We start from the raw sequence: 23,430 nt of genomic DNA, 5'->3' as shown, positions 1-23,430 counted from the left end.
TAGAAAAATATTTTTCACCAAAACAGACGAAGTTGCATTTAAATTATGTGAATCTAAAAAACAAAAAATTTAGTTAATTTTTTTTTAAATGCACTAAAAATATAAAAAATAAACAATTCAATTTTCAGAAAATAAATTAGAAGCAAACAATGTGACATAATTTATCCCAAAAAAAAAAAAATCATAAAGCAATTCGGAGGTTCAACGACGTCGTTTTCTTCCCCCTTGCATGATTGCATCTCTTTCTTTCGGATTTGGGAAAAGCTCGGAGACAGGGAAGGAAGACGAAGACGAAGACGAAGACGATGGTACACAGTGCTTTCGATTCCTTCGAGCTCCTCAATGGTTGCCCTACTAAGATAGACGCCATTGAATCCTACGGTTCCAAACTACTCCTTGGCTGCTCCGATGGATCTCTCCGGATCTACGGCCCAGAATCCTCCGTCTCCGACCGATCTCTGCCCTCTGTCCAAACCCCAGAGCTCCGAAAGGAACCCTACGTCCTCGAACGAACTGTAAATGGCTTCTCAAAGAGGCCAATGGTTTCAATGGAGGTTTTGGGGTCGAGAGAGCTTCTTCTTTCGCTCTCTGAATCGATCGCGTTCCATCGTCTTCCCAATTTGGAGACCATTGCTGTGATTACCAAGGCCAAAGGCGCGAACGTTTATTCATGGGACGATCGGAGAGGTTTCTTGTGCTTCGCGAGGCAAAAGAGGGTCTCTATTTTCAGACACGATGGTAATTTAGCTAATTCTGAGTACACTACCTGTTGTTAACGATTGGAAATGATATTAATACATGTTTGGTGATCGTAAATACGGAGGCAATTCATATATATTTTTATTGAATCATGGATGGATTAGTTAAACCCTTAGTTTGGGTGCTTAAAGAAGTAGAAGAATTTGTTGTTTTGGTTTCGAATACTTATTTTTAAGGAAAGGTAAAAACAAAAAACTGAAATTGTTGAATGAGGCTCATCTGAGTGAACATTTTTGTGTTTTAAGGGTCCCAAACAGTGAAATTGTTTAAACTTAATAATACATTTAATAATAATAATAATAAAAAAAAAACTCATTTTGTTGCTGTTTTTTTAGCAACCAAGCAATGCATTAGTTTTCATTTTCTCAATCTGAAGTTTAATTGGGTTTTTGTCCTTTTGGGCTTCTGACTGATAACATTCGGATTGTTGTAACTTCATCACGCCCATGTGCAATTTGGCAGGAGAACGATCAAAATTTTTTATTAAGGCCTCATTAATCTTGTAATAACTTGGTCAAATTGGTTATGCTACTTTTGTAGGAGGACGGGGATTTGTGGAGGTGAAGGAATTTGGAGTTCCCGATACGGTCAAGTCAATGTCTTGGTGTGGTGAGAATATATGTCTGGGGATTAGAAGGGAGTATGTGATACTAAATTCCACAAACGGTGCATTGTCCGAGGTATTTCCTTCTGGAAGGATTGCCCCACCATTGGTGGTGTCTCTTCCATCTGGAGAACTTCTTTTGGGGAAGGTACTCACTCATCTTTGTTCATGACTAATATATGTTATACCTGCTTTGTGTCTAAAATGTAGTTCTGGTGGGATTTGTTAGCATCGTCTTGATGCTCGTTTTTCTAATAAAAGTTACTCTTCATTTTTTAAAAAAAAAAGAGAAGAAGAAAAACGTTACACCTGCTTTGTCAGCCTTATGGTCTCCAGTTCACTGGTATACTGAGATTAACATTATAGTTCCAGGTCGGATGCCTCCACTAAATGCATATTTGTTGTTTGATATAGTGTTTTAAAAAGTTTTAGGTGCATTAGGGCGCCAAGGTCACCTGGAGCCTAAGCGTCGAGGCGCGAGGTGAGGCCTGCGTGACCGCGTCTCACCAAAGCAAGGCGCAAGTTATAGAAGTTAAGCAAAATATCAACATAGCACAATTTTCAACATAAGCAAATATTTATAGAATTCCAAAATGAACAAAACAATATTCAACATTCCAAAAATCATGAAAGTAACATCAAACAACATTCATAAGAACTTAATAATCCACAAAGTTGAAAACAACTAAACATCTAGTGACTAGTCCCATGGATGCATTGTTCTAAGAACTTAATAATAAGCGTCATCTCCTTCATCATCATTAGATTTATATCCCTCCACATCCCCCTCTTCTTCCTCATCTGAATCAACATCTTCCTATTCCTCTTCCTCATCTACAAGTCGACATGAGCTTGAACCAAATGGAGTTGTCCTAGTTGTGGTTGATCTAGTTCTTTGGTTACTTTCCTCAACTGCAGCAGCTACAGCAACATCATCCCACCCCAAAGAATCATCATCATCATCAAACACAAGCTCATTCTCCATCCTCCCAATCAGCCATTCATTGCTTTCATCAATATCTTTCAAAGAGATGGGATCAAATTTGCCACGTGAAATGTATCGACGTTTCAATGCTCTATTATACTTGACAAAGACCAAATCATTGAGACGTTTTTGAGCTAGCCTATTTCTCTTTTTGCTGTGAAGCTGCAACAATAAATAAAAAAACATTTAAATTCATATATAACTAAAAAAAATTTGGAAGAAAATTTTAGAGTTCCCCAAATTTGACAACGGATACTCACATGTTCAAACGCACTCCAATTCTGCTCACAACCAGATGAACTACAAGTAAGACTAAGAACTTTAATGGCAAATTGTTGCAACTCAGGAGCATCATGACCATAAGAACTCCACCAATCAGCTGTAAATGATTATTAGTTAACACTTCACAGATAATTAAACTATAAGGAACTGACTATTAACTTAATTTTCTTTGTCTAATTGCCATAGGTATTCCGAAAAGTCCTTTAGCATTTTCATATTTTTTTTCAAGTGTGCAGTAACTTTATCTTGGACCTCTAGTGTTGGGATCAACCTTGATATACATTGATATAGGCCTGATACGATTTCTTTGTGCTTTTTAGCCCTTGGATCTTTGTAAAAAAATTCTGGATTTAAATAAAACCCAGCTGCATGTAAAGGGCGATGCAATTGAATATTCCACCTTTGGTCAATGATTTGAAACACATCTTTGTACTTTTCTTCATTTCCATTGAAGCTATTTGCAATAGCTTCCTTAGCCCTATCCATAGCCTCATAAATGTAACTCATTGGAGGCTTTTCTTCACCATCAACCTTTCTTAGTACATGAACAAGAGGACATGAAAATTGGAGGGCAAGGTGACAATGGTTTCAAAATGAAGGCATTAGTAGTATTTGAGCTGTCTTCTTACCCTGTGGCTCCTTTACCCATTTGCTTTTGGTCCACTCTGAAGTGAACATCTTCCTCAAATTGTTCCTTTGTTGATAAACCCTTTGTAAAGTTAAGAAAGTCGTTGCAAATCTAGTTTTGGCAGGCTTAACTAACTCCTTCAACTGAGTAAAACACCTCATCATATTCAACAAAGATGGTCGGTTATAAATGTAACCATGTATCCCAATTGCCCTTTCAAATGTCTTCCTAAAATTGGGTAATTTGAAGATGTCTTTCAACATTAAATCCAAACAATGGGCTGCACAAGGCGTCTAGTACAAGTGGGGTCTCTTTGTCTCCAAAAACTTCCTTATTAGAAGTAACAACCAAAACACAAAATTAATGATATGAAACAAAATGATTTATGTTGCAAAATAATAACATAATAAGTTTTTCTAAAGATTTTTACCTACCAATGCATTTGCTGCCGCACTATTCGTGATGACTTGGATCACATTAGCTTCTCCAATTTTCTCCACAAAATTATCAAGCAAATTAAGCATCTTATTTCTATCCTTTGAGTAACTAGATGCATCAATGGATTCAATAAACATGGTGCCTTTGGGAAAATTCACTAAGAAATTAAGCAAAGTCCTATTTCTCTTATCTGTCCAACCATCGCACATTATAGAACATCCATACTTTGCCCAATCGTCTCTATGTTCCTTCATCAATTTGTTAACATGATTCACTTCTTTTTTGAGGTAAGGAACTCGTCTCATGTGATAAGTTGGTGGTTTCAAACCAGGACCAAATTGCCCGATAGCTTGAATCATTGGCCCAAAACTATCATAATTCACTGCATTGAAAGGAATCCCAATGTCATACATCCATATTGCAATTCTAACATACGCCCATTCCATTAACTCTTTCTTATAGGGATCATTTTCATCAATTTTACTTCGCTTCCCCTTACCTTTTTGTTTTTGCGCCACCACATCTGGATCAGGTGTGAAGAAACAATCCATAGGCCCTATCTTCCTAGGCCTTTTAAGTTTGGATTGAACAGAACCAGAGCTGGTTCTTTGAGTAGAACCTTGAGTAGGAATGGACTTTTTACCATGCTGAGGGAGTTCTACAAGATCATCCCCATCCTCAAAATCTTCTTCATCAACCATATCATCAAAATCAGGGATCAAGTTGATTTGCTCCTTAACTTGCTTTTTTTTAGCCATAAACTCAGAAATCTCATCTCTAACCTAAGTTGGGATTCCTATACCCTCCAACAAGATGTTGCTTAACTCAACAAACACCCCTATTCATCTCTTTTCCACAAAAATTGCATACTTACTTAGGTTTCCAAGATTTACCATCGTTGAATACTTCCATGCTGGATCTTTCTTTCCACTTTCAGCACTCGACATTTGACTCAACAAGATGTTTTATTTTTTTTATTTTTTTATTATTTTTTTAACAGGACAAGAGAAGGCAAGAAAAAAATAGAGACTAGAGAAGAAGAATAAAAAAATGAAAAAGAAAGAATTAAAAAAAATTGAATAAGAAACTAGCGAAGAGAAGAAAAGACAGATGAAAGAAGAGGAGAAAAACTAAAAAACAGAGAAGAAGAAGAAGAAGAAGAAGAAGAAGAAGAAGAAGAAGAAGAACATAAGAGAGAAGAAGAAACAAAAGAGACGAACCTGAAGACAACGTCGATGTCGAAGCTCACGTCGATGTCGAAGCTCAAATTTTGGTCACAACAGATTTAGGACTTCGTCGATTCAAAATTTTGGTTGCAACAGATTTAGGGCTTCGTCGATTCGAACAAGCTCACCAACAGATTTGTATTGTATAAGAGTTTTGATCTTATGTGGCTAGTACACAAACACAAAACAGGTCAGGCCTAGCCGAAGCGCACGAAGCGTGCGCTTTGAGCTTAGGCGAAAGGCGCGCGCCTCAGCGTCTTACGTGCGCTTCTCGCAATGCGCCTCGCTTCGTCTGCTTCGAGCGCCGACCCTGCGCCTCGCCTCGCTTAGCGACTGGGCACGTGCCTAGGCACGCTTTTTAAAATGCTAGTTTGATACATACGTGAGTACAGTTGAAATATGTACCATTTTTTATGCATGTTTATGTGTTGCCACCTCTAGAAACGAGGGAAACATTCACTAACTCAATGACTGACCAGTTTTAATTATATAAGCTATTAATGCCCTTGTATAGATTTGAAGTTACTGATATCACACTTCAAAATTAAAATTATGGTCTGATGGTTGCTTTCATTCTTGTCTCTAGAAATTAACTATGACGGTCTATTTAAAAAATGGAGTTCAGAAATTTGAAATTTGTAATTTGTACGGCAAGTTAGTTGTTACTGAAGTCGGACAAATCTTTCGGTGAGCTATGGTACTCAACAACTAAGCTATGGCTACATGGCAACAATAAGACAATTTATCACCTAACTAAGCATTTTTTTAACGAGAGGTTGATTCCCATGATTCAAATCCAGATCACAGTACTAGGGCAAATGAACACTTGCCGTCACGCTTGACCATGGCCTCTCCCTAACCTTCCTTTAAAGTGGGATCCTTGCACTAGGTATGGTCTTTATAGAATTTTGAAGTTAAGAGCTCAAACCAGTTTATTCCATTGCAATCTAACCCACCTTTTCTAAATCTTTGAGTGTGCTATGATACTCTGCTTTTACCATGGTTGAAGACCTGTCAATTGTGAATCTGTGATTCTTACAAATTATAAGTAATGATGCCAAATATTGTGAAGTAAAATCTTACAGAAACTACACATATTGTTCACCTAATGAACTTATGCCTATGCAGTGTTATGTTTGTGGTAGTCAGTAGGTCCATTTGTTGAGTTGTGCAGCTAGTTGTAGGCTTCTGCTATATAATATTCACATCACCCAGTTTTTGCATGCCTTGCTAGTAAATTTCAGATTTTCTTTGCCTAGTGCATATAATTAGAAGATATATCTTTGTCATTCTGGAGAACTAATACTAGTAAAATCCTTTGGAATTTCCATCATCTAGTGGATAGGCAGTGATGATACTGATTGAGATAAGGGCTTTTGGGCCATGACCAAGGTTTTGAAAAGCGGTTGTGGTCGCCGTAATGGTTGCGGAGTGTAAAAGCCATAGTGTAACGGCTGTGGTAACTGGAATCTTGATTTTTTTTATTTTTCTCACAATTTGAAGAAAATTTACCGATACGCATATTTTTTTTTTCTTTTCAAAATCATATTTATTTGGGTTTAAAATAAATTTTGATCAATTTTTATTAATTTTTAAATATGATCCAATATATTTCATGTTTTCAAATCACTACAAAAGGAGTTTTTTACATTTTATTTTAATAGTTAATGATTTTAAGAATAATTGATTTTAAATGTCTACAAATTATTTTTTACCAATAATACCTAAACAAAATGAATAAAAAATATCCACAATTATTAAATGAAAGGATTATAAAATAAAAATTATGCCATAAATTAAAAAAAAAATTATAAAGAAAAAACTTCATATAAGATTTTTTCTTTGGGTTTGGATCACTTGAGTATTTATTCTTTTTTTGTAAGCTCTATTTTTTTTTTTTTTTGGGGAAAAGTAAACTATTCAGAATATTGTAAAGAGTAAAACAGTGTCTAACAGACCGTTATTACGATACTACTACAACTATTACACATGTGAATTTTCTTCACACCGCTATAACGGGGGGTGGTAACCACCACAACCATTATGTAACGACGTTACGTAATAGTTGCGGCCATTTTTTAAAACCTTGGGCATGACCTATCTTACTAGTGTCACAAGATTTGGTTAGGCTTAGTGGTGACAAAGAATGAAGAGAATGGATGAGAGAAGATTTGGCATGTAGGAAAAGTTGGTATGTGAGTTAATTGTTTTGAAATTACTTCTATTGTCATATCTTAAAATATGAATTAGTTAAGCTATGTTTCTTAATTTGGAGAACAAACATTGTCCATGGCTAGCTCATGCTACGAAATTGATGGTTGCCTGTGCCTTGGTGAATTTACCAAACTACCTATTTGGTTTTCAATAAACATAACAATCTTCTGATTCTTTCAAACTATATATTATGAAGTGATGTTCTGTCACAAAACCAGGTTTGGGGGCAGTAGGAGGAGTGGAAAAGGAGGGAGATTGGATTGGTTGAACTTTATTCAAATTGTAATGTTAATCAATCACATTCATGCATATACTATATATTAGCGCTTGGCACACGTGATGCGTGTGCAGTTCAAATAAATAAAAGCAAAACAAATTATTCACTACATGCTGTGTGCCACTCAAGTAGTAAGAGTCTTCTTCATCAAACATTAGGTCTAAGGTTCAAGTCACACTCCTCTCCTTTATCTATTTTTTTTTTTTTTTTTTTTTTTTTAAATAGAAAAACGAACGCCTGGCAAAAAGAGAGAAGAAGCTTTAGGACACCAAGTGAGTTGTTTACTTTTTATATAGTATAGATATATGGACAAAAAACTATACAGCAGTCGAATTTAATCATTAACTTTTGAGTAGACTTAATGTTAAGGTTACAAACCAATCCTGTCAGCAAATATCTTTTTTTAAAGCTGTTAAATATTTCTGATCTCTAATATGATCCTTGTTAGTTCATCAAATTAGTTAATTAACACAATCTATACCAATCTTTCATGACAATTATAATGTATATATTTCTTCTTTGCTTCTAGGATAACATTGGAGTTTTTGTGGACCAAAATGGGAAGCTTCTTCAAGAAGGCAGGATTTGTTGGTCTGAGGCCCCTACCACTGTTGTCATTCAGAAGCCATATACTGTAGGCCTCTTACCAAGATATGTTGAGGTAGTTCGACTATTCCATTATGCAATCTAACAGTCTTGGTTCTTTTATATTGGCGTAGTTTGGTATGCATTCATGTTCTTTCTACTATTTGAGGTTCGCAGATACGGTCTCTCCGAGTTCCTTATCCATTAATACAGACTGTTGTTCTCCGTAATGTTCGGCATCTTCTACAAACCCACTATGCCATGATTGTTGCATTAGACAACTCTATTTATGGGCTGTTTCCCGTTCCTCTTGGTGCCCAGGTATACCTTGGACCCTAGAAGATTTACAATACTTTTATCTGATTAGTTATGGCTTGTATTTTGCATACAAACACTGTCCCCTGCACTAGTAAATTAACTTGATGGATAACTGTGAAAAGCAAAATGTTAATGTTGTTTGGATATCTGTCATAGACTTCTCATGCTATGCCATTACATAATTTGCAATTTGATAAGTGTAATTGTATTGATAAAGTTTTGTACATATTTGGTTCCGCTATCTCCCACCTGACTTCGTATCCATGTCCAATTATTGTGTTAATCACAGAAAGTTTTTTGGTATTTATTTTGGGAAGGTGATGCATAAGGCTGTGGAAGAGAAGCTTTGAACCATGCTGTTCATCCATGGTTCATCTTGGTCTATGGTTGTTGGTCAAAGAGATTGCCTTATTCATGTTTGTAGCCACTGGCCATCATGCTGCATGACTATGATGCATTATGTGACAACAATAGATCAATTCATTATAAACTAATATCAGAGTCATGACTGTACTGCTTAACAAGAGTTCATTTAGTCTCTATTTGATTGCTGTGGAGACAACATAACAAGTGATAATCTTGATTTGACAGTAAATTTGGTTGGAGCAATTGTGTCATAGATGTCTCCTCCCCACCCATGAGGAAAAAAGAGGTTCTAGTGCAAAGTGTCAGTTCTTTCATGGACAAGACTCAATCTTGATAATATAGTGCAAAACCTCTCAAAGTTTAGAGTCTAGATTGTGAAAAATGAGAATTCATTGAACAATGGATGCAAAGGTCAAGAACAGTCAAAGAACTCCATAAAGGTTGCTAATTTTTGAGTTTCCGCCTAATGATGTACTAAGTATGATTTATTTATGATTTGGGACTGACAAGCAAAGTAAAGTCAAATTATGGGGAAACTCACATAGGCACTTGAGGGCTCTGCTACGCGTTAGAAAAATCTTGGAAAAACAGAAGATGCCATTGCTTGAGCCTTAAATAAAGCTGTGTATGGGAGCTCGAGCGCTCATCAAGCATTGGCAAGGCACACATGGGCACTTGAGTGCTCATCTTGAAAATCGTGCAAATTCACGAACTTTGTTAAAAATGCATCCCAAGGTCAGTGCAATACTCATCAAATGCAAAAAGATCAAATTTGTTTCACTTTGAAAACACGTGTCTTAAGCAACACTCCACATGAAGTGTAAATATGCATGTGAGGGTAACAGAGTGATGTCTGCAACTGCTAATTTGATTCTCCAACTTGAACGTTCTCAGCACTAATCCGTGGTTCCAAGTCATTGTATCGGGAGACATAATGGTAACGGTCATGGTGTAAAAGTATTGGAACAATATTTATCAAAAATCAAGTGACACCTTTGTAAATATTTTAAATTCATTAGCAACCCTTCTAAAACTCAATGATTCACATTGTTTGACTCTAGCAGTTCAATTTGTCACATTTAATCAATATTTTTTATATATAGAAACATTTTTTGCTAACATGAAATTTTACTATATCACAAAATGGTGAAGTCTCAAATGGAATTTTGCGTACCAATTAAAATAAAAATAAATAGAATTTTACCTTTAGTAATTTGTCAAATCATTATAGGCTAGGGAAAGGCTACCATTATTTATATAGCCAGCCAGCTGCCATTTGGAATGAAACAAAACATAAAAAATTAAAACAAAAAAGGAAAAGAAAAACATATCCCACTTATAGAAACATGCAAGCCACCTAACATTTTTTCCATTTTCTAACCATCTCACATCGGTTAGAAAAGCTTTGTGCTCTTTATCAGGTCGTATACAAATTATAACTGGCTGTGAGCATGCTGGGAATACACTGGTGGGCTTGCCTCTTGGTTGGCCAGACAGTTCAATAATGATTGGAAGTCCACTTCTTATGTGGCCCTTTGCTAATTCAGTCAATAAAATTTTAAAAAATAAAATAAAAATTGATATTAGTAGTTCATACTAGAACTGAGATTAATTGGTTTGGTGAATTGGATAGGTTCTTTGCTAAATCACTACTTTTCGATTCACATTGGGAACTGTCCAATTGCGATTTTGCACTCACCCCGTTATATTGGGGTGTATCTGTCTCTATGACTCAAAAATTCGGTTCACTGATTGGCTTCATCTCGGCCAGTATCGAGAACCATGAGTCTATCTATTGAACCAAGTGCCATGCCAACATATTCCCAAGACCCAAGTTTTGTCATACAAAAATCGCCGACATTACCTATCCTTTATCAAAAATAAAAGAAATCATACAGAAGTTTTTGTGGACTAATTGCATTTTACAATAATGTATTATATTAATTCATTTTCAAATATTTGGCAGTAGATATGATCATGAATTCAATATGGGCTGCCTATTGTTAGCAAAGAGATCATTGATATAGGAATTTCTTTAAGTTGGACCCCTTCGCTGACAAAGAAAAGCTTTATGGATCTGCATTGGTAACATGAGTAGATGTCATAGATATCCATAGCTTCCAACATAAAAATAAATAAATAAATAAATAGAAGAAGAAGAAGAAGAAAGAAAGGAAGAGGCAAAAAAAAAAAGAGTGAAATATGAAGAAGAAAAAGTTACTGTTAATTTGGAACACTCTTTAGTTGGCAATCAACTGGTCTAATGTTTCCCATAAATTTTGAAACAAATCTTATGCCCTCAAAATATATCGCCTGGATGAGTAACTTAATGACCACATGAAATTGCAATAACTACATCTTATTTGCAATGCAGATAGTACAGTTAACTGCATCTGGAAATTTTGAGGAAGCTTTGGCTCTGTGTAAGCTGCTCCCACCCGAGGATTCAAGCCTTCGAGCTGCAAAGGAGCAGTCAATTCATATAAGGTTAATGCATCTTTTGGACAATTTCACTTTCAAATTTTTTCTTTGAGATGGCACAAATAATGAAACAAAAATATATATATTATTACTTTTTGTTTGTTGAGTACTGGATGGTGCACCAGATTCTTCCTCCATTAAAATAAAAGGAGTATATATATTTAATTGAAAATTCTAGCCCATACTTCTCCTTAAAACTTAGGTATTAAGGAGAGAGAAACCAAAGCCTTATAACTGGCACAGATGGGGCAACCCTAAGCGATGTGGGAGGCATTCCAACACACCCTCCTGGACCACAACATACAGTAGCCGGACAAACGGCACACCAATTACAGGCCCGACCAAGCTCTGATACTAAATTGAAAATTTCAGCCACACTTCTCCTTAAAACCCAGGTATTAAGGAGAGGGAAATTGGAGTCTTATAACTAGCAAGATGGGGCAATTCCAAGCGATGTGGAACACATTCCAACACACCCCCTGGATCACAACATATAGTAGCCGAACAAATGACACACCAATAATAGGCCCAACCAAGCTCTAATACCTTAATACATGGGTTTTAAGACGAAATGTGGGTTGGAATTTTCAATTTGGTATCAAAGTTTAGTTGGGAATGTGACTGGTGTGCCTTTGTCCAGCTAGTGTCGGCTGTGGTCCAGGAGGGTGTGTTGGAATGTGTCCCACATCGCGTAGAGTTGCATCATCTGTGCTAGTTATAAGGTTTCAATTTCCCTCTCCTTAATACCTGGGTTTTAAGGACAAGAATGGGTTGAAATTTTCAATTTGGTATCACACTTCTCTTTAAAATTCAGGTATTAAGGAGAGGAAAACTGAAACCTTATAACTAGTACAGATGAGGCAACTCCAAGCGATGTGGGACACATTCCAACATATTTTGTGCCCATTGATATGTAATCTCATACTGACACAGTTTCAGCACAATAGTCATGTGAGCATAGAGATGTCTGCATAGATACAAATACACTCACTCATGTACATTACTCAAATTCAGCAATCCTTAATTTCGATTACATGGGTTTGATTGCATGGATTCATTTTCTCCAGTTGGTTGTAATTAAAGTCATATCCTTGGTTAAGTTGAAGGCTATTGTATCCTTTCTCATCATCTCAACCCAAGCCTTTCTTGCCCTTTTGCTTCTTCTTTTGATACCATTGACTTAAATCATAAGGAGCATGAACATGGATACGGACATGGTTACAGATACAAAACACAGACTTTGAAAAAAATTAGGATACGGACAAGACAGTGATACAACAAATAAAAAAAATATTATTTTATATATTATTATTTTCTATGTTTATGAACATAAATTTATGGCACAGAGATATAGGAGACATAATGTTTATGTGGATGTATGTCCTTTTTCCACTTCGCCCTCTTTGTTTCCATATATATTACTTTGACTTCAAACCAACTTTTTAAAATCATAAAATAGCCCCACATAGGTATCTTGAGACATGTCCAAACACAAGACACATGTGTCCCCAATGAATCTTCCAAAAAAGAGAAAAAAAAAATTAAAAATTGACATTCCATGTGGCATGTCTGACAAGTGGACACGTTTGTCCACAGTGTGTTGGTGTCCAATATGTGTCGGAGTTGGACATAGACACGGCACCCATTTTGAAGTGTCCATGCTCCCTAGCTTAAATCAAATCACTGCTTGCCACATCTTTATTTGGTCAACGTTGCACATGGAAAATAATCTCAAACAACTTTCTCCAAATCCGATGATGCAACTTTAACTTACCAGGAATGCATTATTAGCTTATTCTGTCTTTTTCTTGTAACAAGAATTGCCTATCTCACGTTGTCGTTTTAGTCACAATCATTTTTTGAACATTTGACTTCTTTACTGCACAATATTCATAACTAGCCTTCATACTCGTAGTTATTTATGACACATTGACAATGTGTGAGTTTTCCCCTTTTTTTAATTCTTTTGATGAATTACTGGGTTGTGAAGAATTCATCAGAAGCTAGATATTGCTTGAGTTATTGGTGCATTTATAATAATGAACATGTGCCAGATAAATTTTGTAACTTCCACAGATATGCACACTATCTATTTGAGAATGGGAGCTATGAGGAGGCTATGGAACAGTTTTTGGCATCTCAAGTAGAAATCACATATGTGCTTTCTTTATATCCATCTATTGTCCTTCCGAAATCAGTTGTGGTACCTGAACCGGAGAAGTATATGGACATCACCGGAGATACTCCGCACCTGTCAAGAGGTTCGTCGGGTATATCAGATGATATGGAATCCCCACCTGCTTCACAGCTGTTGGAATCCGATGAGAGTGCTGCACTTGAGTCCAAGAAAATGAGCCATAACACGCTAATGGCTCTCATCAAGTTTTTGCAGAAGAAGAGATACAGCATAATTGAAAAAGCCACCGCTGAGGGAACTGAGGAAGTTGTTTCAGATGCTGTTGGGGATAATTATGTATCGTATGATTCCAGTCGGTTTAAGAAATCAACCAAGGTAAATTATTCATATTTTCCTTCATGAGGAAAATTAGGTCATGTAAAATATGATTCAAAAGTATTTTACATTGATTTGCTGTAGCTTTGCTTGATTCCTTCTTTTACTTGTATTTTCAGGAGTATTTATATAGTTCAAAAGTATTTATATTTGATCATGATCATTTGAATTAAATGCACAGATGCTAAACTCCATGGTTGCTAAATTTCATCCTAACACACACACACACACACACGTGTACACACATAATATGCATGTAATGGCAAATAGTGCTGGAGATGGATGCACAAGTAATGATGACATCTATTTATCATCAATATTTCATACAATAAATTATTTGAATTATCATGATTGATTTTACCGATTTAGTGATTTATCAATTATTATGTTGTGCTTTGAATGTCTTTAATGCCTACCAATCATCCTTGATATTAAATATGGTTATTTGCACAACGTTATCAATATATTGTTCCATCGTCTGATCTATATTTTATTTTTATCTTCTAATTTTCTGCTTTGGTTTTTTAGGGCCGAGTTAACATTTCCATTAGCTCAGGTGCTAGAGAGATGGCAGCAATACTGGACACAGCACTACTCCAAGCTCTGCTTCTAACTGGACAGTCTTCAGCTGCTGTGGAACTACTGAAAGGTGTTAACTATTGTGATGTAAAAATATGCGAAGAGTTTCTGCAGAAAAGGAATCAATATGTTGGCTTGCTAGAACTCTACAAATGCAATGCAATGCACAGGGAAGCTCTCAAGCTTTTGCACCAATTAGTAGAGTCATCGAAATCAGACCAGCCACAAGCAGAGCTCATCCAAAAGTTTAAGCCCGAGATGATTATTGACTATCTCAAGGTAAATTTACTTGTATACTGCAATATTAGTTGTTTTGTCTCCAATTTGGATGCTTAATATGTTAAGAATATGGCAGCATTTGCGTCTACATTCTAGAGTCATAAACCATATTATAGCTTTATAGCATTTCATTGTATTCTTATGATTTAGCCAATTATGGGGAGCATATTGAAATAAACCTGTTAGACACTGCCAATTCATCTCAACTAAACAAAGCCTTGTCCCAACTGTTCGTGTTCAGCTACATCTTGCTTTGCCATTCCGCTTAATCAAGGGCCATAGTTTCATATAAACTACACGATAACATGTTCTTCCTTAATATCTCAAGTTCTCAACCCACATTGGTTTTTTTCTCTTTCATCCCCAAGCATTACCCTCAACATTGATAATATTGCTACCAAAAGGAACTTAATTCCTTTGCTTATGTTTTTCACCCTTAATCTCAAACTGATGGCTTTTTGAACTTATTAAATGAAATTTCAGTTGTAACTATGAAGTTTTCCTTCTCTTTTTGGTGGGTTACCTAAATTTTAGAATTGGTTAACTTTGTTATCTTTTCTATGTGTATTTCTATGTATGGTTTCTGTGCCTTTGTTTTTGGAGTACGGTAAATCTCCATGTTTTGATCATCTGAATAGTTTTCATGTCATCACCTAACTAGATAGGGCACTGATTCCCTAGTGCCTGATCTGTACGTCAACTCTATTAATGTATTGAAATTATTTGTCTACAAAATTAAGAATCTGATTATTGATTTGAATTTATTAATTTTGATGAATTTTTTATGCAGCCTCTCTGTGGGACTGACCCTATGCTTGTGCTGGAGTTCTCAATGCTCGTTCTTGAATGCTGTCCAACACAAACAATTGAGCTCTTTTTGTCTGGAAATATTCCGGCAGATTTGGTGAATTCTTACTTGAAACAGCATGCTCCAAATATGCAGGCCACGTATTTAGAACTTATGCTTGCGATGAATGAAAATGGAATCTCTAGAAATTTGCAGAATGAAATGGTAAAAAATACTTCTTACTTGCAATTTTTATTACTTTTGATAGAGAAGCTGATGTTATCTGTAAGACTATTAATTGCGAAGATCTGGTGCTACTAATCGTTGCTGTCAACCCCAACTACTTGAATAAATATTTTTTATCATTGTTGTGATGCACAAGATTTTTCTTCTCAAATGGATGTACTTACTAGTCTTATGTGTGGTAGGTGCAAATCTATCTCTCCGAAGTGCTTGATTGGTATGCAGACCTAAATTCTCAACAGAAATGGGATGAGAAAGTTTATTCCCCAACTAGGAAGAAGTTATTGTCTGCTTTGGAAAGTATCTCAGGGTATAACCCGGAGACTCTGTTAAAGCGACTTCCAACAGATGCTTTGTATGAAGAGCGTGCAATTTTATTGGGAAAAATGACCCAACATGAGCTTGCCTTATCAATATATGTTCATAAGGTATTCCTATTAACCCATTCAGAGCTGAACATACATGAAGTGAGGTAAAGAAACTCGTGTAGAAGTTTGAGCGTCTTCCTATCCCAGAAAGCAATTTGCCAAAATCTTCTCACTCAATATGCAAGACTCTCGTTGTTTAGTGTAGCCTTGCTAACTTAAAATGATATTGAAGTTGGATAGTTTTTTGTGTTTCTTGTATGAGTCACAGTTCTTTACCAGAGCAATCAACCTGCCTGCTGATTCTGAGGGTTGAGGCAGGGTTCTTTGTCCTATTCAAATATGAGTTAGGTCTGGTCTGGTATTGTAAATTATAGTAAATATAACATACATGCTACTTTATCCTTGTGATTCTTGGTTTTTGACAGATGATATAACTGAAATGCTTCTGATTACTTCAGGAAAGTACTAAATATAATCATTAATAATTAGTGACAATTTTAGATTATGATAATTTTCTAATGCAGATAAGTACTACGAAAAGAAAAAAAAAGGAAAATAAGACAGCCAAATGGGTTAGGTTTTGTGCTTGGCTTGAGGTTTCTAGAAGGGTTGGGTTTGGACTTGCTAACTTTTTTATAGATCGGCCTGTCAATTTCTTGTCACTTGCTTGCATTAAATTTCTGTTGTTGATGGTGATACACTTGAATTATTGTGTTTTCTTGAATTTTGTAGCTTCATGTACCTGAACTGGCACTGTCCTACTGTGATCGCGTTTACGAGCCTTCACTTCATCAACCCTCTGCAAAATCTTATAGCAACATCTACCTCACTCTTCTGCAAATATATTTGAATCCTCAAAAGACAACAAAAAACTTTGAAAAGCGAATCACTAATCTGGTTTCAACTCCAAGTTCTGGTCTTCCAAGGATTGGTGCAGTGGTTTTAGCCAAAACCAAAGCAAGTCGTTTATCTCGGAAAATTGCAGAAATAGAGGGTGCAGAAGATGTCCGAATCAGTCCCAGCAGTACTGACAGTGGGAGGAGTGATGGTGATGCAGATGATCTCAATGAGGAAGCAGGTTCTACGATTATGTTGGATGAGGTACTTGATCTGTTGAGCCGACGATGGGACAGAATCAATGGAGCTCAGGCACTCAAACTATTACCAAGGGATACTAAGTTACAGGTAATGGGTTTCTGGACATATGTAATCACTTAGAAGGCAGTAATTAAGGCAATGTTTTTCATTTCAGTAACTATACCATTAAGATCAATGATGGAGGAAGCTTGCAAACTAACTTTTTGTGGGTTTTGTCAGAACTTGCTTCCATTCCTTGGACCCCTACTGAGAAAATCCAGTGAAGCATACCGGAACTTTTCTGTTATCAAGAGTTTGAGAGAGAGCGAGAACCTGCAGGTATGTCTGGTTGATTCATATTAGTTAAATTGGGGCATGAGCTGGGAAATATGTGGGTAGTACTTGGTACTAAATTACTTTGTATGCTAATTATACCATTATAGGAAGATTTCTCTGCTGGCTTATTTTTGAGACACAGTTTGCAATGTTTCTACATTGCAATGCTAAATCTTGCTCTTACTGTTGTAGCCTTCAAAAATGTAAACTCTATTGGGTGGTTTTATATCTTAGCCACCCACTGTCATTTTCTTACGGTAGAGCTTATTTTCTAATGGTTGCTTCAACAAACTTGCTCCGTGTGGATTCACTTGTACTGTTGCACCAATTGTAGATAACTTCTGATATAGTTGAGGCTAAAAAAGGCCCAAATTAGCTGGTCGCTGTTGAGATACTAAACTCATTGCATCTTAGAAGGCTCAGCTCAGTGATGAACTTTCATTTTTTTCTTGGTATTATGCTTTTATTGTATTTTATAATTAACACATTCTTTTATTCCTGCGCTGTTAATCTGATCTGACTGGTTCTATGAGTTGCTTTCTTGACATCTCTGCTTGGCTTCTGAAAGCTCATTGCCTGCAACAGGTCAAAGACGAACTTTATAACCAAAGGAAAACAGTGGTGAAGATTACTAGCGATAGTATGTGCTCCCTTTGCAACAAGAAGATAGGGACTAGTGTTTTTGCAGTCTACCCCAATGGTACGACTCTTGTGCACTTCGTTTGCTTTAGAGATTCACAGAGCATGAAGGCTGTTGCTAAAGGCGCACCGCGGCGTAAGCGATGATGATAATTGCCATTCACCATATGGATGAACAAAATCTACTCTCTCCTATTTGGCATTACAACCCTTTCATGCATGACATGGAGTTGCCAAAAGGGGTTTTAAGAGGAGGTGGTCTTAGTCTTCTGATGGGGCCAGTTAGCTGTCTCAATCATTCTTATACCCTATATTTGGATGAAAATGTTTAGGAACACAAACCGATCACAGAATAGGAAACCACTCTCTCACATGTGGTGAGTCCCACAACCATGAGAAAGGTTGTTTCCAATTTGGGTTTAGTTTCTGTGGTAAGTAGAAGATCTGTATTTGGATTCAATTTCACACTTTTTGTTGGGAGTCTGCAAGTGAATTGATGGACTTGGGACGAGCAGGTGACTTTGAGTTACTCTGAAGAAGGTAGGAGTTTGTTTGGTAGATTGTTATTGAGTGTGAAGTTTTGATATGCTGGAAAGGTCCTTGGTTTGGCTGGAAGTGAGAGTTTGTTGTAAAGAATTTGATTGTATGTTGACTATAACAAAACCAAACCCAAAAAAAAAAATTTTTTTGTTCAGTTTATATCTTTATTTAAGCATGATGTTTTCCACTAGTGTCTGGTGGTTTTAATTTGTAACTAACTAGAAAAGGATGTTATCTCAGTATTTATTGATGTCGGTAATGAAAGACCTCATTATCATCTCTATTTATGCTTTACCTGCAAGAGTTAGGATATTTTCCTGAGAAATTTACACAGCAAAAAGAATGTGTTTGGTTGTACTCTTCAAACATATTTTTAGCCTATGTTTTGAGTGTATTGTTTGTTTAGAGTTTTCAAAAATTAATTTTACACTCACAAGGAAAAAATTTGGGCTAACTAGTCGTCCGGTTGGTCGGTAGATTGACCAAGCGATTGACCGAAATAGTGTATATATATATATATATATATTTTGCATAATTGACATCTGTTGTAACGCCCTCAAAATAAACCCATAATAACCATAACATTAACATGCATTTATAAAAGAAAACGAATCATTTGAGTTATTCATCAGAGTATTCTTATTGAAAGACATCACATGTAACATCCTGCAACATCAAAATAAATGCCCTAAGGGCTTACATCTTTCCAAGCTAACACTTGGACACAAGAAGGATGAGTACTAACTCTTTTACAAGTTAAGCCCTAGGCTTGAATGTTTACATGAAATCTCAAAAATAACAAAATAAAACATATAACTAAAGACAAGTCTTCAAAATCCCAAACATCAAATCCTTTCAGGCTAAGTCCGTGGAGGTAGCTTATCACCTGAACCTGAAAATGATGTTCCCATAAAGGGTGAGCCACAGCCTAGTAGAAAAGTACTAAACCAAATATAAGCATTGAATAAAGCTATAACATTCAATAGATGGTTAACCAAGATAATCAATTACATCATTTTACAGTCTCATGACAATATTGTCTAAGACACGTTTTACTTTCCAACTTTATCAATATGGCTCAGAACCTGGCCAAACTTACAACAGTGAACTATATATATTATATTCACATTCTTCCAATGTCAACAAACAGATGAGACTCAGGCTCAAATCAAACACTTCATACTTCCAGTTTGATACACATTTTAGTGCTGTATCAAATAAAACACTTCAATATAAATAAGCATACATAAAAGTGATGCTAATGGAGTCCATCCCCTATCTCCTCCCAAACAAAATCCGGTTTAGAGGTCCATCCCCTATCTTCCCCTAAACCGTGGAGTACATCCCCTATCTCCTCCCACACAAAACAATATATATGCAAATGCAATGCTCAATCAATACACGTATTTTCTGTATTAATGCAATAGTCAAAATTAATGACTTAACCAATGTGATTAGTTTCAGTTATTCCTAATCCACATGCAATGTCTACAACAAACACGACTATCCTCCACCGATAGCCCAAAACAGTTATTTCTAGACTGGAAATAAATATATCAACAATTCAATAGGCGAGTGATTTTAATTATCCAACTACACCATTTAATCAATAAATTCCTCAATTTCATGCATTTAACCAATTTCCCCAATTTCCTTAAATTAATTATACAAATTAATTTATTAATACAACTAGGGTTTTTCCCAAAATTACCAAAGTACTCCCAACATATCAAAATACCAAAACTTAGGACAAAACTTATAGGATGGAGTAGGAAATCCCTACCTTGAAGCGAAGAACTCGAATGGAGAAGATGACGAAAACCAAAGTGCTCCAAACCCAAGATTGTTCAGATTAAACGGAAGCCCTCGACCCACTCTATCTTTTTAACAAAGGGCTTAGGGTAGAAATACACTCTAAGTAGATCAAACCTAAGAGAGAAGGTGTGTAGGGAGAGGGAGAAGACGGTTATAGGGTTTTAAAATAAAAAAAGAGATGAAAAATGATCCTGAAAGTCGGATCTCGGATTTTTATACCAGTCGCCCCGCTCGAGCGTGGAAACCCCCGCTCGAGCGCCACTCACAGACTCCCGCTCGAGCGGCCAAACTCCCGCTCGAGCGGCGAATGCACTCTCCCAGAAGTTTTTGCAGACAGGTCCCCGCTCGAGCGCCCAACTCCCCGCTCGAGCGTCACTCACGACTTCCCGCTCAAGCGTCCAATACCCCGCTCGAGCGGCCAACACTACACAGGACATACTGGATGGGTGTATTCCCCGCTCGAGCGTCCAAACCCCTGCTCGAGCGGACAAACCAAAATCTGGGCAACTAGACTTGGTTCCTAAGTTCAACCAACCTGCTCCAAAACTTCCCAACACAACCCAAGACTCAAAATAAGAAAATAATGAATGAAAACAACAATTATACAATGACGGAATCTACGGAACCTAAGTCCGGATACAATAATCAAATGGAAAAAGACCGGGGTCGCTATACCTGTTATTTTTTATATTTGAAATTAAAAAAAAAATTAAATTTTTAATTTTTTTTTTATAAATTTTGAATAAAATTTTAAGTTGTGTATTTGGTTTTGAGTTATAAGTTCTTATATCAAATATCACATCAATTTTTTTTTACTTAGGCCAAGTTTGAGAAGTCTCAAATAATTTATTTTTTTATCTTTTTATTTTTTTTTCATCACATCACCTCTCTACTTTTTTGTATATTTTTTCGTAAAAAGACAAAAAATACACTTATTTAGGTCATCCCAAACAACCTTTTAATTTAAAACTCTTTTTAAAATTCTTTTCAAATTTGATCCCCAAACATAGTGGTTAAAAATCATTTGCTTTCGCATAAAAAAATTCAAAAACAATTTTAAAGATACAATTGATCATTTGTTTTTCAAAACAGAAAAAAACTTTGTTAAAAAAAATAAAAACAGAAAACAAAAAAAATACAACCGAGGTTTCTTTCTTATGGAAGGATTAACTGCTACACATGGCATTTGCATTCAAATTCTGATGCTTGGCTTGGCTGCAAAACGATAAACAACAACCCCAACCCTCAATCCATCAGAAGGACCATCTGCGTGTATCACCTCCACATCGAACACTTTCTTCGCCCTCTTGAAGAACGCCGATTCCTTCTTCCACCTCCTCAAATGCGCCATCAAGAACATCACACTCTTCTCTCCTCCCACCAAGAAGAATCGCAGCGTCTCAAGCAGAGGATCGTACAGGTGATCATGATACACTACGTCCGATCCCAATATCAGATCGTAGTCTCGCCCAATCGCTTCCATGTGATCCAATTCCCCCCATCCGAGTGCCGCCACGTGGACGGATCCGCCATGCTGGGCCAGGACTTGGGAGTTGGCGTCGGCATTGAATTGGAGGTTCGGAAGAACGTGAGGGAGATCCGTTAGGGTTACGTAGGCTCCGAGAGTGGCGGCGGCGGATATTCCGACGAGGCCGGTGCCGGAACCGAGCTCGAGGATGCGGAGGCGGGCGGGCAAGGAGGAGAGAGTGGGGGTGAGGGGGCTGGTGAGAGGATGAGAGCGGTGGCGGTCGAGGAGAGTGAAGAGGGTGGTGGCGGCGGGCCAGAGCTGGAAAGAGAGGCCTTGGGAGCGGAGCTGGCGGATCGCAACCGTGGAGTGGAGTGAATGGAGGTAGTGATGCTGAAGAAGCTGTTGATGATCAAGTGCAGGTAATTTAATATCGTCTTCTACTACTACTTGTTGTGGTTGTTGAACATCAGGGAGGAGCATTGTCAAGGGATTGATGTCAATGTCCTCCTCCTCCTCATCCTCGCCTTCTTTATTGCCCATCGTCACTTCACTACTATTACCGCCTCCTTCAACGTTTCTGTGATTTTTAGGGCTTCTTTCCTGAGTTTTTTTTTTTTTGTTTTTTTTAATACTCTTAAAAAAATAATAATGTAAAGAATTAACTCACTTTTTAAATTATTTAAGAAATTAATTTTTTTTATTTTAAAATTACATTTTAAAAATATAATCTTAAATTAAAAATTATATTTTTAACATGTTACAAATATAATATGAAAAATGCTTGGGAGCATTAATTAGTGCTCCCACTAATTAGGTGGCAGTGGGTCCCGCCATTAATGATGTGATGTTTTGGTCTTGGAGTTGTATTTTTTTTTTTTTACTTTTTTAATATATTAGTGCTATTAGTAGTTATGTTTTTAGTGGGATGAATCATTGTTAATATAATATATGTTACTGAAGTCTATGTTATTATAAAATTATATTTTTAATATGTGATTTCAAAAAACAGATTAATTTCTTAAATAATTTAAAAAACGAATTAATTTTCTAAATTATTTGTTATTTAGAATATTTATAAAGAAAAAAAAAAAACTCCTTTCCTAATGCCGCACAAATAAATAAATAAAAATTGTCCTCCAAATTTTATTTTATTATTTTCTTTTCTTTAAAAAAAATAGTAATAAGTTAGAGACTTTCAATATTTTTCATTTTTAATAAATTGGAACAAATCTCCATAAAAAAATTTTAAAAAATGGAACAAATGGTTTGCCACTAGGTGGAACAAACTTGGACAATCAACATTGGAAATGTCAACTCGAACTTGGACTTAGCGGTAAGAAAACAAACTACACGCCATTTACTAGCCCATTAACCTTTGCAAAGAGAATTGAGCCCTTTTGTTGGGCCTGGATGGACCATGAATGAGGCCCGTTGAAAAGAGAAGAAAAATGAAAAAGTGTGTTATTAGTAATAGTCTTAGGAACCAAATAGAACTAAAAAATGTAGGTAGGACAAAACAAGAAGGAACAATTATCATTGTCAATTAGGGTGTGCAGTGAATATTTCAATTCGTCTAAATTGAATGAATTAAATTGATCTGTCGCATTTTGAATAGATGAGTGAT

The 23,430-nt window shown here is 36.3% G+C and overlaps 3 protein-coding genes across 3 annotated transcripts; 1 reads left to right on the top strand and 2 right to left on the bottom strand.

Annotated features, from left to right (window-relative positions):
* The first annotated feature begins 127 nt into the window (after positions 1 to 127).
* Positions 128 to 18,804, top strand: EMB2754 (Vacuolar sorting protein 39). Its single transcript, XM_028261714.2, has 12 exons — positions 128 to 738; positions 1,300 to 1,511; positions 7,943 to 8,074; positions 8,176 to 8,319; positions 11,057 to 11,169; positions 13,240 to 13,675; positions 14,204 to 14,533; positions 15,324 to 15,545; positions 15,749 to 15,991; positions 16,664 to 17,116; positions 17,249 to 17,347; positions 17,930 to 18,804. Exons 1-12 carry the CDS (start codon positions 306 to 308, stop codon positions 18,128 to 18,130), a joined length of 3,018 nt encoding a protein of 1,005 aa, XP_028117515.2. The 5' UTR covers positions 128 to 305; the 3' UTR covers positions 18,131 to 18,804.
* LOC114315151 (uncharacterized) lies at positions 1,922 to 4,643 on the bottom strand. The gene is made up of 7 exons (XM_082869717.1): positions 4,590 to 4,643; positions 3,693 to 4,478; positions 3,533 to 3,588; positions 3,276 to 3,486; positions 2,912 to 3,161; positions 2,609 to 2,727; positions 1,922 to 2,510 (listed from the first exon to the last, which is right to left on the bottom strand). The coding sequence occupies exons 1-7, from the start codon at positions 4,641 to 4,643 to the stop codon at positions 2,181 to 2,183; spliced, it is 1,806 nt and encodes a 601-aa protein (XP_082725843.1). The 3' UTR covers positions 1,922 to 2,180.
* Positions 18,805 to 21,413: 2,609 nt separating the features above from the next.
* Positions 21,414 to 22,432, bottom strand: LOC114315150 (uncharacterized). The gene has a single exon (XM_028261719.2). It carries the CDS (start codon positions 22,344 to 22,346, stop codon positions 21,531 to 21,533), a length of 816 nt encoding a protein of 271 aa, XP_028117520.2. The 5' UTR covers positions 22,347 to 22,432; the 3' UTR covers positions 21,414 to 21,530.
* Positions 22,433 to 23,430: the final 998 nt, after the last annotated feature.

Source organism: Camellia sinensis, chromosome 1 (assembly GCF_055761805.1).
Source record: "Camellia sinensis isolate YWXY chromosome 1, ASM5576180v1, whole genome shotgun sequence".
Classification (NCBI taxonomy): Eukaryota; Viridiplantae; Streptophyta; class Magnoliopsida; order Ericales; family Theaceae; genus Camellia; species Camellia sinensis.
Note: the sequence above shows the minus strand (reverse complement) of the source record. Positions and strands in the feature narration are given on the sequence as shown.

Coding starts and splice junctions, on each gene's coding strand:
- LOC114315151 (XM_082869717.1), bottom strand. CDS start 4,643: ATGTCGAGTGCTGAAAGTGGAAAGAAAGATCCAGCATGGAAGTATTCA. Junction 4,479..4,589: donor CATGGAAGTATTCAACGATG/GTAAATCTTGGA, acceptor ATCCCAACTTAG/GTTAGAGATGAGATTTCTGA. Junction 2,511..2,608: donor ATTGGAGTGCGTTTGAACAT/GTGAGTATCCGT, acceptor TTATTGTTGCAG/CTTCACAGCAAAAAGAGAAA.
- LOC114315150 (XM_028261719.2), bottom strand. CDS start 22,346: ATGGGCAATAAAGAAGGCGAGGATGAGGAGGAGGAGGACATTGACATC.
- EMB2754 (XM_028261714.2), top strand. CDS start 306: ATGGTACACAGTGCTTTCGATTCCTTCGAGCTCCTCAATGGTTGCCCT. Junction 8,320..11,056: donor CCGTTCCTCTTGGTGCCCAG/GTATACCTTGGA, acceptor TTTGCAATGCAG/ATAGTACAGTTAACTGCATC. Junction 15,992..16,663: donor TATCAATATATGTTCATAAG/GTATTCCTATTA, acceptor TGAATTTTGTAG/CTTCATGTACCTGAACTGGC.